At 40.8% G+C, this 15,212-nt stretch overlaps 1 protein-coding gene across 4 annotated transcripts in view; it reads right to left on the bottom strand.

The window, feature by feature from the left end:
* Positions 1-15,212, bottom strand: part of LOC125761700 (protein eva-1-like) — a 105,893-nt gene that overhangs the window by 52,667 nt on the left and 38,014 nt on the right. For 2 of the 4 annotated variants that reach the window (XM_049423138.1, XM_049423139.1), the window contains exons 3-4: positions 9,534-9,656; positions 2,758-2,876 (exon numbers count right to left, since the gene is read on the bottom strand). In XM_049423138.1, the coding sequence (XP_049279095.1) occupies positions 2,758-2,876; positions 9,534-9,656 (242 nt within the window). Of the gene's footprint in view, positions 1-2,757; positions 2,877-9,533; positions 14,244-15,212 lie in introns of those variants that run through there. The other 2 variants (XM_049423136.1, XM_049423137.1) reach the window with 2 other exon arrangements.

The raw sequence follows: 15,212 nt of genomic DNA, 5'->3' as shown, positions 1-15,212 counted from the left end.
ATGGAATTAGGCATTAGAGAGGTTTTTGGTTTTATTTTTGTTCTTTGATAAATTGATGTATTGACATTCTTGAAAACGAATACTAAGACTATTTTCAATGGAAACAAAATTACATATTTTGCACCCAATGCCAAGGGATTATCTATGTATCTCTCTTCTATTTAAGATCAAATGAATCGCTTGAAAAAAATGCATCCCAGGGAGTTAGCCTCCTGATCCACCAAAGGTACTTCCTCCATTTTTCTCTGAGTAATTTATGATTTGAATTATTAGCTTATTAACCTTTTAACCTTATTCCACTTGTTTTAAAAATACTGCTTAGTTAAGTCAATTGTACGAAATGATAAAAGATTAATTGGCCAGAATCTTATCAAAAACTGATGAAATAAATGTACAATTTTTGACGATTGCTGTGAAGTACTTTGGAGATCAGCAGCGCGTTATTACTAGAAAACAAATATATTAAAGCATCCAAAGCTGTTGAATCTATCATATCCGAGAGACCCCAAACGCCAAGTAAGCAGCGCAGTTTCCTAATGGCAGTTGCAGCTTTTGAAAGGTTTCTTTTTTTTAATTATCTACCCAATATTTCCTCAATTCATAACGATAGGGCATTTTCTTTTGGTTGAGGAACATGGTATGGGGAATAATATTATCTTTGAGGGAAAGCGTAAAGCAAAAGTTGTGTTTTACTAAAACTAACAACCGTCTACTTTGCTTGCTGTTCTGAAACATTAGAGCTCGATTGACACTTGCTGATTTTATTCAAGAATTGTTAAAGAAATTAACGATCAATGTTGAGCAGGTAGTTTCCATCTGTAGGATGAATAGATGTAGAGTGGAGCGATGGGGTTACTTTGTCCACGATCAGATCGGTTCTAGCCTATATCATAAAGATATATCTGTAAAAATTTCTATGGTCCGAAGTGAAGCTTGGCGCTTGAACAAATATTATAAGAATTTATTAGCTTTTTCTACTAGTTGTTACACATTGATTTTTAATGTTAATGTTGTCTAGGCGCAATAGGACATCTAGAATAGATAATGCATAAGTGAATTCACAATGGTGTTTCTATGAAAAAAAACTGTAAGAAATTAATATTTTAATGGGATCGAATTGCGAGACCCACTAACGCTGTAATATAGTAACGTTCATGGCAAGCCTAACTGCCTTACGTAATACATGGACGATACCAAATTGATAAAAACTCATTGCGAAGATACCCTATTCACTTGTCTGTAAGCTATTCTATTTCTAGTAATAGACGATTTTATTTCAACATAAAACAACACCAATTGAAGCAAAATTACGAAACCAAAAAAAAAATCCCCAGGAAAACAAAATTTGCATTGCATAAGAAAACCACCCATCGTCATAATTAATTTGCCTTACCGCACCTTGGTGTTATCGCTTTTTAATAACTTCTTTAGTAAGCAGTTTCTTCCCGCCCATACACAAAAGAAGCATCCGAGAAACGATGCGCAAAGGATCTGACAACTGGCACAGTTTCTTCGTGCAGCGGCTAAATAAAAGTTTGCACAGCCACACTCATTAAAACACAATTCACTAAGAAGTGAAACCCATTATCGAATATTAGCGCAAAAGCGCGCGGCAACATAATTCATTGCTTTCGCTGCGACAGATTGGCACAAAAAGTCAGAGCCAAATAATAAAAATGCCGTACCCTAACGATTTTTTCTTTATTTCTCTACGTTGTTTTTATACGTTGCACACTTACAATCTTCGCTGCTGGAGCAGCAGGACAGTAGTGTAGTGGTGGCAGGTTTACAGGAAGTTAACCACAGTTAGATGAGTTTCTTTCTCCACTTTTAGCCGGAATGTGATTGGTTGGCGTTCTGGGTGGAAAAAAACGAAAATCTGCTAGAAAGCAAAGCAATTGTATGGGTGTGCGTGTGTTGGTTGTTGTTTTATTTTACACAAGCGATAACAGAACGGGTCCCGGGTGGTTTTCGGTGAAAGTTACGAACGGCGACAACGACCCCGAACGGCGATGCTGTTTTCACAAGTTCACAACGAGGTCAAAATAAATTAAATTTCATCCGCAAAAGTGCTTCTTGTGTCGGTATAATTTGCAAACGCAGAAAGATTGAAGGAGCCAAACGCAATTTGTCCATTATCGCATCAGATCGGAAAATCCTTATCATCGTCCGAAAGCACCGAAACGCTTCTTAACCCGGGGTGGCTTGACCCGAACCTGGAAGCACACACATACGTTGTGGTCCGGCCCGGTCAACCGGCTTGGTAGCCAGTCCAACCGAAAGCGATGCTACCGAGTGCCAAGCAGAATAAATTATGCATTCTGACATTGGCAGTGTTTGCTAATTAGCATAAATTATGATTTATCGCGCTCTGTGTTAATTGCCTTCATTTACGACGGATTGGTGTGGATTCTTTTCCTGCGAAGCGCATCCACACGCCCATTGTGGTTTTGTTGGGGGAAAAAAAGGAAATTTGTTTACTTGCGGAAAGGCATCTGTTTTATTTTGGTTTTTGTTTTCATTTTTGTCAACACCGTCAAGAGGAGGAAAAAGTACTCCATACAAAAATGTGGATTGGTGGGGGATTTTTTATTGTTGCTCCACCTGATCTTGGTGAAAGTTGCATTCCGTTAACCTGCTTGGAGACAGTGCAGCAATGTTAGCCACACTAAGATGCGCTCCATTTTAACGCATTAGTAGTGCAAAATACTGAGCAAAGTTCAATGCAGCGTGGGAAGGAAAAACTTTTCCACTTACCTGTAAGGCGTTGGGCCATGTGCAGCTTTCCGGTGCTTTTATTTCTATTTCCGTACCAGGTATACTGATGTCTAGTGCATCCTCGGTACTTGCCGGACACAGGTTTCGTTCGTTTGCATCTGTATGGATAAAGAGTGACAAAATGGTAAAAGCGGTATATTGTAAAAAACCATATAGAAAATAAAGTTCATTTTTATAACGTTAACCAAGTTTGATGTGCAAGCTTTTGAAGCTTTTTACCTCACGCTTACACACGCGTCAATTAATCACACTTCAACAAAGCAAGAGAAACAATTTTGAAACCAACAAAAAAAGGAAGATTAATTAACACACAGTACAGACATGACTTTTTTTGCACAAGCAAAGCAAAAATGACGGTCTGGCGATAGTGCTAGCTGAGTATTGCATTGCTGAATCAAAAAGTAGCAAAAAAAAAACCAACCCTCAACACAGAAAAGATAAACTGTAAACCGTAATGAAACGCTCTGTCGAATTGAATTATTTACTAATTGGATTACACGAGCATAATATTTGCTAAGAGATAAATAAGAACATTTACAAAAAAAAAACACAAAACCAGAAAGTAACAAAACAAACAAAAAGCCTTCCCCGCCGTGTGTTTTCTTTTTTGCAGACAGAGTGGTTGATCGAAAAACCGCAAAAATTTCCCCGAGCCATCCTTTCCGTAAAGCTGGGTAATATTTTATGTGCGTAGCCGTGCAGAATGAATGTGTGCGCACGCGAACGATTGTGTGTCTGAGTGTGTTTGTATGAAAGCCCAGTTTGTTGCTGGTGGCAGGGCTAAAAGAATGAAGCGTTACAAAAAAAAATATACCAGCAAAATGGGTAGCATTTTGCTTTCCGGACCGCTGCATCGTTGCTTTATGGCCATAATTTGTTAATGCTTCTCAATTAGTTTCCGCACGTACGGTTTCCGGATCGGTTTTCGATTCCACACTGGGCCGGACGGCCATTGCCGATGACGGCATTGACGACGACGCTCTAAGCCGACGGTCTTGAAGAAGGTTTGCCTGTATGGAGCCGCCGGTACCGCAGAAGCGTATAAATCAAAACCAGTAAATCCGATAACGAGCGTCTTGTGCCGGTACCGTGGGTTTTTAGACGGAATCGACCAAATCTACCCACCCTGCTAGTGCTCGTTCTAGAAAACAACGCCGGCGAGCATCGCGCCGAAAGCTTTTTCTCCTTAATCAACCCAAAAACGCTGAAACACAATCCCATCGATACGTAAATGGTGATAAATGTTCCTTTAAAAAGATTGCAGCAAATTAATTTCCGACGCAGAGTCGATTTTCCGCTAGACTTTCTTCGGGCAGCTGTGAAACTAGAGCGGCAGCAAAAAGTCGATGGTACCGGCTATCGGTTTGTTTGGCAAGAACAATGGCGGTTGGAGGAAATGAAGAATCCAATCGCAAAGTGAACGCCAATAATTAGTAGGATTATTTAATTATTATATTACGCCTACCCGGTTCCAGCGTGTGTTGGTGCTCGTGACGCGGAAAGGATATATGGGACGAAATTGCACTTTTATGACCATTGTTTCGTAGGCACATTTCGCTCAATTTTCTGTGGCATATGTTGTCCAGGGGTTGAATTATGGAGGACATGTACATTTCGTCGACGGTTTGTTTGACTGTGATTAACCGTTATTTGTTAGTGACAAAACAATTAACTTTGTCTACTCAAATGTATTTTTTAAAATTTATATTATTTATCTTAAAGTGTTGTTTTAACAAAAACAAAGATCGAAAGCATCATATACATTAAAAAAGATAACATTTTATTTTTTTTTTAATTTCTTTATCATTTTGGAATACTTCAACGATGCTTTATCGGGCATACTTTCCTCAAGTCTCTATTAGATTAGACCGAGAACAAAAAATGAGTACAAGCATTTGACTAAGAATTGTTGGAAATTTGACAATTGAGTCTTAGGTTTTTCCTCAAAATAATGGGACAAGGCTCTCCGTTTGAGGTTTGTTCAAAAATGATCTTGTAGTCATATCTTAGAAAAAGACAGACCTAAAGACATCCATCTTTTTATGATATTGTATGTTGTAGAGACATCTTTCGGAAGACATTTTGTGACCATTCCCATATCAGTGCAAGTTCTGAAGTAAATTTCTATTTTAGTTTTTGGATACTGTGGTAGTCATCAACTACCACCGGAGTACGACCGCTGCCCACAACACGACGTCAAGATCGTCATCGGAGACTTTAACGCTCAGGTCGGACGGGAGGAGGCATACAAACCCATGATAGGTAGTTTCAGCGCCCACCAGCTGACAAACGACAATGGGCTTCGCCTAATAAACTTCGCCTCCTCCAAGCACATGACCATTCGCAGCACCTTCTTCCAGCACGCACCACGCTTCAGCTACACCTGGAGATCACCACAGCAGACATACTCCCAGATTGACCACGTTCTCATCGATGGAAGGCACTTCTCGGATATTATCGACGTACGTACGTACAGGGGAGCAAACGTCGATTCAGACCATTTCCTGGTTATGGTTAAGTTACGCCAGAAACTGTGCGCAGCCAATAAGCTGCGCTATCAGCCCACCCCAAGGCTCGACATAGATCGGTTGCGGCAAGCTGATGTGGCGAGGGACTTCGCGACCGCGCTAGGGGAAGCGTTGCCGGAGGACACCACCTTCGAGGCGATGTCCCTCAATGACCATTGGCGTATGATGGAACAAGCCATCAGCAGCACGGCCGATCGAACTATTGGCCGCGTAACACGTAACCGGAGGAAGGAATGGTTTGATGATGAGTGCAGGCGAGCACTATCCGAGAAGAACGCAGCGCGTACTCGCATGCTCCAGCGCGAGACCAGGCAGAACGTGGAAGACTACAGACGACTGAGAAGGCAGCAGACCCGACTCTTCCAGGACAAGAAGCGCAGCTTCGAAGAGTCGGATGAGCAACTGATGCAGCAGCTATCCCAGTCGGGGGAAACTCGTAAGTTCTACAGGATGCTGAATGCGGCACGAGGCGGTTTTACTCCCATAACCGCTATGTGCCGCAACGAGGAGGGAGATATCTTGTCGGACGAGCGAGAGGTGATCGAAAGGTGGAAGTGCTACTTCGACAGGCACCTGAACGGAGCAGATGCAGGGGAGACCTCTGCAGGAAGCAGAGGAGAGCAGCATTGCGACAGCCAGCAGGATGACGAAGTGCTCCCGCCATCCTTGGACGAAGTCATCAGTGCCATCAAACAGCTGAAACGTAACAAGTCAGCTGGCAGCGATGGGCTGGTGGCAGAGTTGTTCAAGATGGGCCCGGAGAGGCTTGCCGCGCTTATGCATCGGCTGATCGTAAGGATTTGGGACCAGGAAGAACTACCGGACGAGTGGAAGCTGGGTGTCATACACCCAGTGTACAAAAAGGGCGACAGACTGGACTGTGCTAACTTCCGAGCCATCACAGTCCTGAATGCTGCCTACAAGATCCTGTCCCGAATACTCTTCTGCAGACTTGCGCCCCTTGCCACAGATTTCGTCGGAAGCTACCAAGCTGGATTTGTTGGAGGCAAATCGACCACCGACCAAATCTTTACTCTACGGCAGATCCTCCAGAAGTGCCGAGAGCATCAGATCCCCACGCACCACCTGTTCATTGACTTTAAGGCGGCCTACGATACCATAGATCGGACCGAACTATGGAACACCATGCAGCAGTACAGATTCCCTGGGAAGCTGGTACGGCTGTTGAAGGCCACGATGGATGGGGTGCAGTGCAAGGTGAGAGTATCGAACATGCTGTCGGAATCGTTCGAATCTCACCGGGGTTTGAGGCAAGGGGACGGACTCTCCTGTTTGCTGTTTAACATCGCTCTGGAAGGTGTCATGCGAAGCGCGGGCTTCGACATCCGGGGCACGATTTTCACCCGTTCTCTCCAATTTCTCGGCTTCGCGGACGACATCGACATCATCGGACGGACATCTGCGGCGGTGTGCGACGCGTACACCCGACTGAAACGCGAGGCCGACAGAATTGGATTGAGGATCAATGCGACGAAGACAAAGTACCTGCTTGCCGGAGGCTCTGACCGTGATAGAGCCCGACTCGGGAGCAGAGTATCAGTTGACGGCGACGATCTCGAGGTGGTAGAGGAGTTCTGCTACCTTGGTACGATCGTAACTTCGGACAACAACATGAGCAGCGAAATCCGAAGGCGCATTGTTCAGGGAAATCGTGCCTACTACGGGCTCCACAAACTCCTGCGATCCAGAAGGCTCCAGCAACACACGAAATGCACAATATATCGCACACTGATACGTCCGGTAGTCCTCTCCGGGTACGAGTCCTGGACTCTGCTAACGGAGGATGCCAATGCACTCGCTATTTTCGAACGGCGGGTGCTAAGGACTATCTTTGGCGGTGTGTGCGAGCAGGGCGTGTGGAGAAGGAGAATGAACCACGAGCTAGCTGAGCTGTTTGGCGGTGCAGATATCCTGACGGTGGTCAAAGCCGGAAGGATACGATGGCTGGGGCACGTGATGAGGATGCCGGACTCATGCCCCACCAGGAAGGTGCTCGTCAACGATCCGTTCGGCACGAGGCGGAGAGGAGCACAGCGAGCTCGTTGGCTGGATCAGGTGGAGTCAAACCTGTCGGAGATCGGATGCAGCCGTGGATGGAGGACTGCAGCACTGGACCGAGTTTCCTGGAAACGGATTGGCGACCAGGCCATGTCTACGCGACGTGCTCGACCATGAGCAGGCCAGAAAAGAAGAAGAAGAAGGTAGTCATCAACTCACATCTTGTAGTAGTCAGACGTAAAGAACTCGACCCGAACGTCTGTCTGTCTCTGACGGCCTTGGCTGTCAAATAGATCTCGTCATCCATTAAGACTATGAAGTCGGGCTTCGTCAAGTGTATTTTTGGGTGATAATTTTTGGACAGATGTGGCTTATTGTCACCTTTACATAACAATGATTGTATTGCTCAGATATATCATCATCTTTTGAACGGGGACTCTGCTCGCGATGAGGTTATTTCTCTCTTTATCTTCATTACTAGCTTCTGCTTTACTTTGAAGCAGATGAAGTTCATGAAGTTGTGGTGCAGTTGAGATGGTCAGGAATTTGTACAAATGTGAGATTGTAATATAAATCTGTGATTAGTTTTATCTGAAAGACCAGTAGCTCATTTCGCCGTAAAATATTTTTGTTTCGGGGAAAATTCAACAATGCTTAGAAAAGCATCAAAAGTTAAACTAACGCAACTGAACACGCTGTCAAATTTGGTTTGTACACAATAGAATAGTTACAATAAACGATACGATTTCTATCATCTCTAGAAACGAGAAACTCGTATCAAAAATCGCTAAAGTCAGCCATTTCTCAGTATTACTCTGAAGATTATTCAGTACATTCTAGAAACTAAACAACATATCTACATAATAAGAACGTCACAACGCCGTATCGTATGATTGCAAGAGTGATATTTTAAACAAAATACGCTTCCAGTATCCCATTACAATCACCAACGGTAGATACGCTTTCATCAACAGAGATTTCCTTAGAATTGTTCTGGATGGATTATTATTGTGAAAACTGTCATTCCCTGGTACGGGGCAGCAACTTCATAAAGACCGAATGCCAAATGGATTGCTGGGTGAAGAGTTACGGTAAAACTCGTCAAAGCGTTCCTTTACTACGCGATGAAAGTGGGAACCATTTCAATGAAGAGCCGCAGTCGACGGTGACTGATTTATTGAAATGTCGATGAAAACACTTTCCTTGAAATTGAAAACCACAACCAGCCCCGAACGGAAGCATCACCGATGATGAGCTCGATGCTCGAAAGGAACGGTTCCACGCCAAGTGCGGTTACGGTTTGATGATAATGACAATTTCGGAAAGCTACGGAGGTCAAACTGCGCTAAGCACTTTTTATTTTGTGCGACCGGTTGAAGGGCATCCCCGACAACAGCGAGGCGCTCGTCGTAACCAGCCATCGAACTTTGCTACTTCGCGCACGAATAAGTTTTTAATTAATTTCCCATTATTCATTCAGTGTTTTCGATTGTTTTTGCGCGTGGAAGTTTTGAATGGTGCACGAAATTGGCAGGAGCCTGTATCCACAGACGCGCTCGCTGATTACATCAGACTTTTCAATTTCCACTACCACCGAGCACTGCGCTGGGCTGTGTCTCTTGACGTATTGATGCGGGCTCGACGAAAGAAAAAGCATGTTTTAGGTTTCTCGCATAGCAAGATCCGATTGAAATGGTTTCGAACTAAACAATAACTTAGCCAATGAATGAGGTTTGCCCGAGAATTGATTGATTATGCGTGAGAATACAAAAAGCCGATAAAGTTGCCCTTCAATGGACGGTTTGCTTTTGCAGGCATTTTGTATTTTAGTCGCACGACACAATTGAGAAACTTAACGTGGGTAGCCAGTTAATTTATATGGCCAAAAGTACTCTTGCTTTGGTAGGGATTCTTACCAATGTTTGAACAATGAATGAAAAAATGAATGATTAATTTGTTATAAAGTCTATAACTGATCAACAACAATAATTCATATATACAAAACTGGACAAACATAAAATAATAACAAACCAAACGAAAATAGGTTCCCTAATATTTCCCAGCCTTATAAAATGTTTTGCTTCGTTATGAATCAAATTTATAAAAAATATCACACAACATGAACACGAGTTCTATAAAACTTAAACATCTTCCTCAACACACTGTATAAATTCGTACGTTGCAATTTGTTAGATCATATCTACTTACCACCACTTCGCCCATACTGTGCTATCTCGATCGAGATGCTCGTGCCACGGGGACAGCTTAATGTGACAAGCTCTCGATCACAGCCGGCCCGTTGATATGTGCGCAACGTCCCCGAAAGTAGCGCTGAAAAAAAATAAAGAAAGAAAAAAGATGGAGTAAAAAGACGGAACAATTGCACGAGGATAGAATAAAAATCAAGATGTGCGGGGAAAAAAGAAGCGTTTCGTTCCGACGAAACATGGGAATAAACTGAGCGTTTGTCATTGTGTTGGGAAATGTTGCTCAAAAGCATTGGCACGAAAAGTGTGAAAGGCATCCATATTGTACGTATCGCCAGACAACTCAATCTCTGGTGGACAAGCACAAGCACGGGAGGCAAGGAAAATGGTAGCATTGTTGCAGCAAAAAATGGAAAAGAATAAAAACCGAAGGACGTGTACACTTTGGCTGAAGACAAAGATGTTTTGGAATAAATGGGAACCTTCATATTATCACATTAATTTGTCCCGACACTTTCGCTTCTCGGAGACTGATTAAGATCAAAATTGAGTTGATAGTCTTGACACTGGGCTGGTTGGTAATATAATTTTGTGTGAGTGTGAATTGAAATTTTTATTTTACTATTTTTGAAAAATGATCGATGAATGCAACATCGTACTTAAATTACCCATTTTACAGCTGAAAAACAGCGAATGGCCAACAAAGATTGTCAAGAATATTAGGTTAAATTCAAAAAAAAGCACTAAAAGACAGTAAAGAAGTTCGTTAGTTGTAATAGTAAAGATACGCGTAAAGATAAGAGTAAATAAAGCTCTTGTAAATATAATACAGCACACGCGTACGTAGAACATGGCAATCGCAGCTATGTTCAAAGTAAAATAAAGAAAAATAGATCAATATCTCGTGTCTCTGGCTTGGAAATGTCTTGTGAAAATTGACCTTTACTCAGCCATTGAGGTAAATAATTTGACAATAATCCGTCATTCTTCATAAAACATTTTTTAAAGTCTCTTTTAAACCTATTCAGCCAAGTTATCAGTTATAAGCTGATTCAACATATTAAGGATGATTCTTCTAAATTATTTGACTGCTGTTACTAGTACCAAAAGGACTATTTGTTTTGGAGTATTTGTGCAACACACAAGTAAATGATTTAAGCATTGTAAAACAAATGATAACAAACAGAATTGTTTGCAATACGATGTAACATTACTGCCTTTCGCTCTATCATCGCTACATGGTTCTAATATCTCAGGAAAGCCAGCCTAACATTTTCAACTATGCGGAACCATGAGTCGGCTGCAAACAATGCAACATTGAATACTTGAACCCGAAACAGAAACATATTTTCTGGAATGTGCTCTAAATTGCATATTTTTGCCGGAGAAAAATGCAGAAAGTTGCCTTCATTCTTCACACAGGCTTGCATATTTTTGCATCCGTCCGAGTTGCTACCAACATTTCATAAGAATGAATTTGTGCTTGTGAATGGTCCTGACTGTTTTTTTTTGCATCCTGTGTCATGGAATACAGTGAGGAATGTTTTATATTTTTTAATTCATTTTTTCATTATTATTATCGCAACATATCATATATATAAATTTCAATCCAGTTTGCAATTGTATGCCATTTGTTTGAAAAAAGAAGGAATTAATGAATGGCATTTTTTGTTCGATTGACGTTATTGTATTAAATTTCCAAGAAGATATTATTTACCAGCAAAAATACTGTTTTCGCACATATCTCAACCCAAATAATGAGCACAGCATCATTCAGCAAAAAGAATAAAATCATCAAACACTACGCCAATTTAAAAATAAAATGCATATTGATTAAACAGTTCATTTGCTGATGATGTAGAAACAGACTCGATATTAATTAAAACCCATACCTGATAATGTTTATTACAAGTTTTTGCTATAATTAATACACAAATGAAGAACGAGAGATGGAAAAATATCGCATGTAAATATAAAGCATAAATCACGGTGCCTTAAATGGTTCATTGTTTGGAAAAAAGTGGTTTTTTAAAAGCACTTTACTGTTATCAATAAGGTTTCGGAACATTATCCTTGATAAAAAAAACTTTACTACTTAACGCTTATTATAAAGTATGGCTTTATGATCGGCCGTGTTGCTATGAATGGAATGTGTTTTTGTGTGTGTGTGTGTTTTGTTTAAGCATTACCATCAATATTCAATCGGCCGGTACGAGAGCACTCAATGCGTTTTGGAAATGGTGTGCTGCTGAAATGAAAATCTAAGCCGATTAATGCTACCGTAACGTAAGTGAACGGGAGCAATCTTTACAAGCGACTTTTGGTTTCGCGCTGAACGAAGGTTAAGAAATGGCTTCGGGTATTCAGCAACTTGGTCGAGATAAGGTTATTATAAAACTTTTTTTTCCTACGTTTGGATTTCCATTTTTTCCCACCCCCCTTTGGAGTGGTTGTTAATTAGCTTTCATTTTAACTTCACGCTCCCTTCTAAATTTCATTCCTATATAGCGTAATGACCTCTGTTTGGCCATGCCTGGCAAGCCATAAAATGGCTTATTTGACTTATGTTCATCGCACAACCAGGATGTTAACCTACGAAACTGCAAGGAAGAGTCTTTTCTTCATGATGCAAACTTAAGTGCTAACAAAAATCCTTGATTTTCATTCAAAACAGTCATCCGTGAGACAGGGAAAGCATAATGAAGGAAAACACCTTTTTATTGAAAGAACATTTTATTGCACACGTCACGCAACGGTTTCGTTACAGCATTTCTACGAATCATTCGAAACACTTAACAGCTTATTCGAGAAATTAAATTTTCCCAGCATCTGCACGGACGCTTACACTGGTACTACATGTTAAGCGGAAGTATCTCGGTACCATCAAAAAGATATCTGCCAGCTAACGTTGTAACGATAAAAAAGGACCATCAATGACCCCCACCAAACGAAAAACAAAGTACATCTTACTTTCCTTTCTTTTGTTATGCGCTGCGTAAGTATGCGCTCAAGCGCTGATAAATCACTGACAACGAGTCAGACGACGCTGTAAATTATATGCTCCATTTCATATAACTCCACTGCCAGGCCACCAAGCTGCTGCTGACCTGAGCGAAGTGTGAGGACGCTTTTGAAAGTAACGGCCGAAGGTGCTAACAGTTTGAAGAAAAAAAACCGCTTTCAAACAAAAGTGATCCTCCAAAAGAGAATGGAAAAACATGACCAAAAAAATCGAAAAAAAAACAACGGAGTATTTGACAAGTACATGAACTGCTGGTATACGGTACACTTGGCACATTGCGGAAGGTGGCGAAAAAAGTGAGGCCTCAAAATTGAAAGCGACTGAACGAAGAACAACACGAAAATGTTAGGAAAAATGCTTTAAAAAACAGTGAAAAACTTCTGAAAGTCATCTCGGCAACCTTTCCCGTAGCAGTAATAGCTGTGTCATCTCGGCAAACACGGCCAAACCAAACGCGCCATAACAACGGCGAGAAAATGTACCCCACACCATGTTTTAACGGACACACCGACCACACCACACCCGCCGATTGGTTGAAACGAAACGAAAAGTTGACCGAAGTATTCCAATATAAATTGTTTCGCAAACAGCGGCAACACCAAGGTAGCACCAACACTTTTGCTACCTTCTGCGAGATCTTGTCTGCTTTAGGGAGGTTCTTTTTTTCCTACTTTTTGGCAGTGGGACGCAAAGCTTAAAGTGGGGTTGGGGTTTCGTTGGTTGATTGGGTGTGAAAGTAAATTTATATACGATAATGCATCCTAGCGGCTGGGTGTGCTAGGAGCAGCGACGAGGTAGTGGCCACCTTACGCAAAGCCGTTGGCCAATTACTTTTTCGTGAAGAGCTTTGACTTTGAAAGTTGTTAAGAAAATGGCATCTTTTTACACCGCTCATTTTTGTGGAAGATTATGTGGAAGCATACTTAGCAGTGTTGAGGTGGCCGTTGTACTTAGCATAAATATTGGGAAATGGATGGGGTACGTTTCAAATGATCATAAGCTACGTTGCAAATTTGTTTCTCATCTCATGGATGCAATCAATATTTGCTTGAAATCATTCCCCGAACAAAAACAACGGGTGGAAAAAATCGAAAATTTCTATCGACTTTGTCACAACAAAATATTCACAGCAGAATTTCTTATTGAAAGAAGGCAACAAGGAACATAACTAGATAAAAGCAAAATGATTTCTTTGTTATTTAGCTAGGCGTCAAAATTTGTTATGGAAAAAAATCGAGTAGATAGTGCTGATAAGATATTTTTCATAGTTTAAATAGATTTTTTTAGGGCAGATAGGGATAACTCAACTCCCTCACCCTTTCCAGTGTTACGTAATTATTGAATGATCCCATAGAGGAAATTATAAACTAAAAACTTTTTTACCCTCGAAAATTTTTAATTAACCTTCACAACATTTTAACTGAAATAGAAATAATTTGCTTTGATCTGCACTATTAAATGAAATAAATAACTATACTATAACTATATCGGGGCGGCCCGGTGGTGTATTTGATAAACGGCGCCGGCCCACCCGGCAGGACCGGGGTTCAAATCCCATCCAGACCGTTCCCCCGTAGCATGGACTGACTTTCCGGCTACGTGGTAAAATAAGTCTAGTAAGCCAGAAATGGCCGGCGTGACCTGTAAGGTCGTTAAAAGCCAAGAAGAGAGAGAGAGAGAACTATATTTAAGACTATCGGTACACATCCTGTCTTTCTAAACCTAATTAGTTTTATATGCTTTTATAACGTTAATGTTTTTGAGCTCTAAGCATCTTTGAGGGATTAACACTCTTTCTTCCTTTAAACAATTTATATATCATTTTTATTAGAAATTTCAAATGTAACGTAATTCTTAATAAAAAGAAAGCCATAGTTTCAATATCTCTTTTTAATGTATTACAAAGAGTGTAAGATGAAGTTATATTAAAAATTTGATAAACTTTGAAAACACTTTTTAAATTGTCTTTATATTTGAAACCATAAAAAAGTGACTTGAACCATCAAAAGATAAATCTCAAAAGTCTCAGAAATTGGCAATTATTTTTACATTATTTTATATAAATTGTACAAATTAGGTTGTGCTTCTATTTAACAAACAATAAACCCATAAACTATGTCTTCTATTTTTGTAAGTCAAAAATTACCCAAAAAAAGGTATTTAATTTCTTTGTTCACAATATTAAACGCATCTGCATTCCACATGCTACTCTTTTAGGTGATAACACAAACAACTTTTTTGCTCGCAATTTTAATACTCTAACTTCAAGCATCCCGTACAGCTACTTATTCATTCCCGGCCAAACACTGTGCCACCGTCAGCTTGGAATAATATTGCCCGTTCCGCAGCTGTTGCAGAACTTCTTTTCGCAAAATTTGTGCTTTCCTTTCCGACTCGCCACAAGGTGCAAACTGTTCAGCTAGACTAACGCGCATAATATTGTTATTGCATTTTCAGATCCAACTCACCACTGTCACTGCGGGGCCGCATCGTTATTGATCGTTAATAATTTGTTTAGTTGAATTTCGAGCGGATTGGTTCTGCAGTTAAATACACTTACGGCTTTGATTTACAATCAATAATTTTGAATATTCTTCCCAAAAACCAGATAAATAACGACCGTTTGATAAGATGAATAACAAGCCAAGTATTGGCACA

Source organism: Anopheles funestus, chromosome 2RL (assembly GCF_943734845.2).
Source record: "Anopheles funestus chromosome 2RL, idAnoFuneDA-416_04, whole genome shotgun sequence".
NCBI classification, from domain to species: domain Eukaryota; kingdom Metazoa; phylum Arthropoda; class Insecta; order Diptera; family Culicidae; genus Anopheles; species Anopheles funestus.
This window is presented reverse-complemented; position numbering and strand designations above follow the sequence as displayed.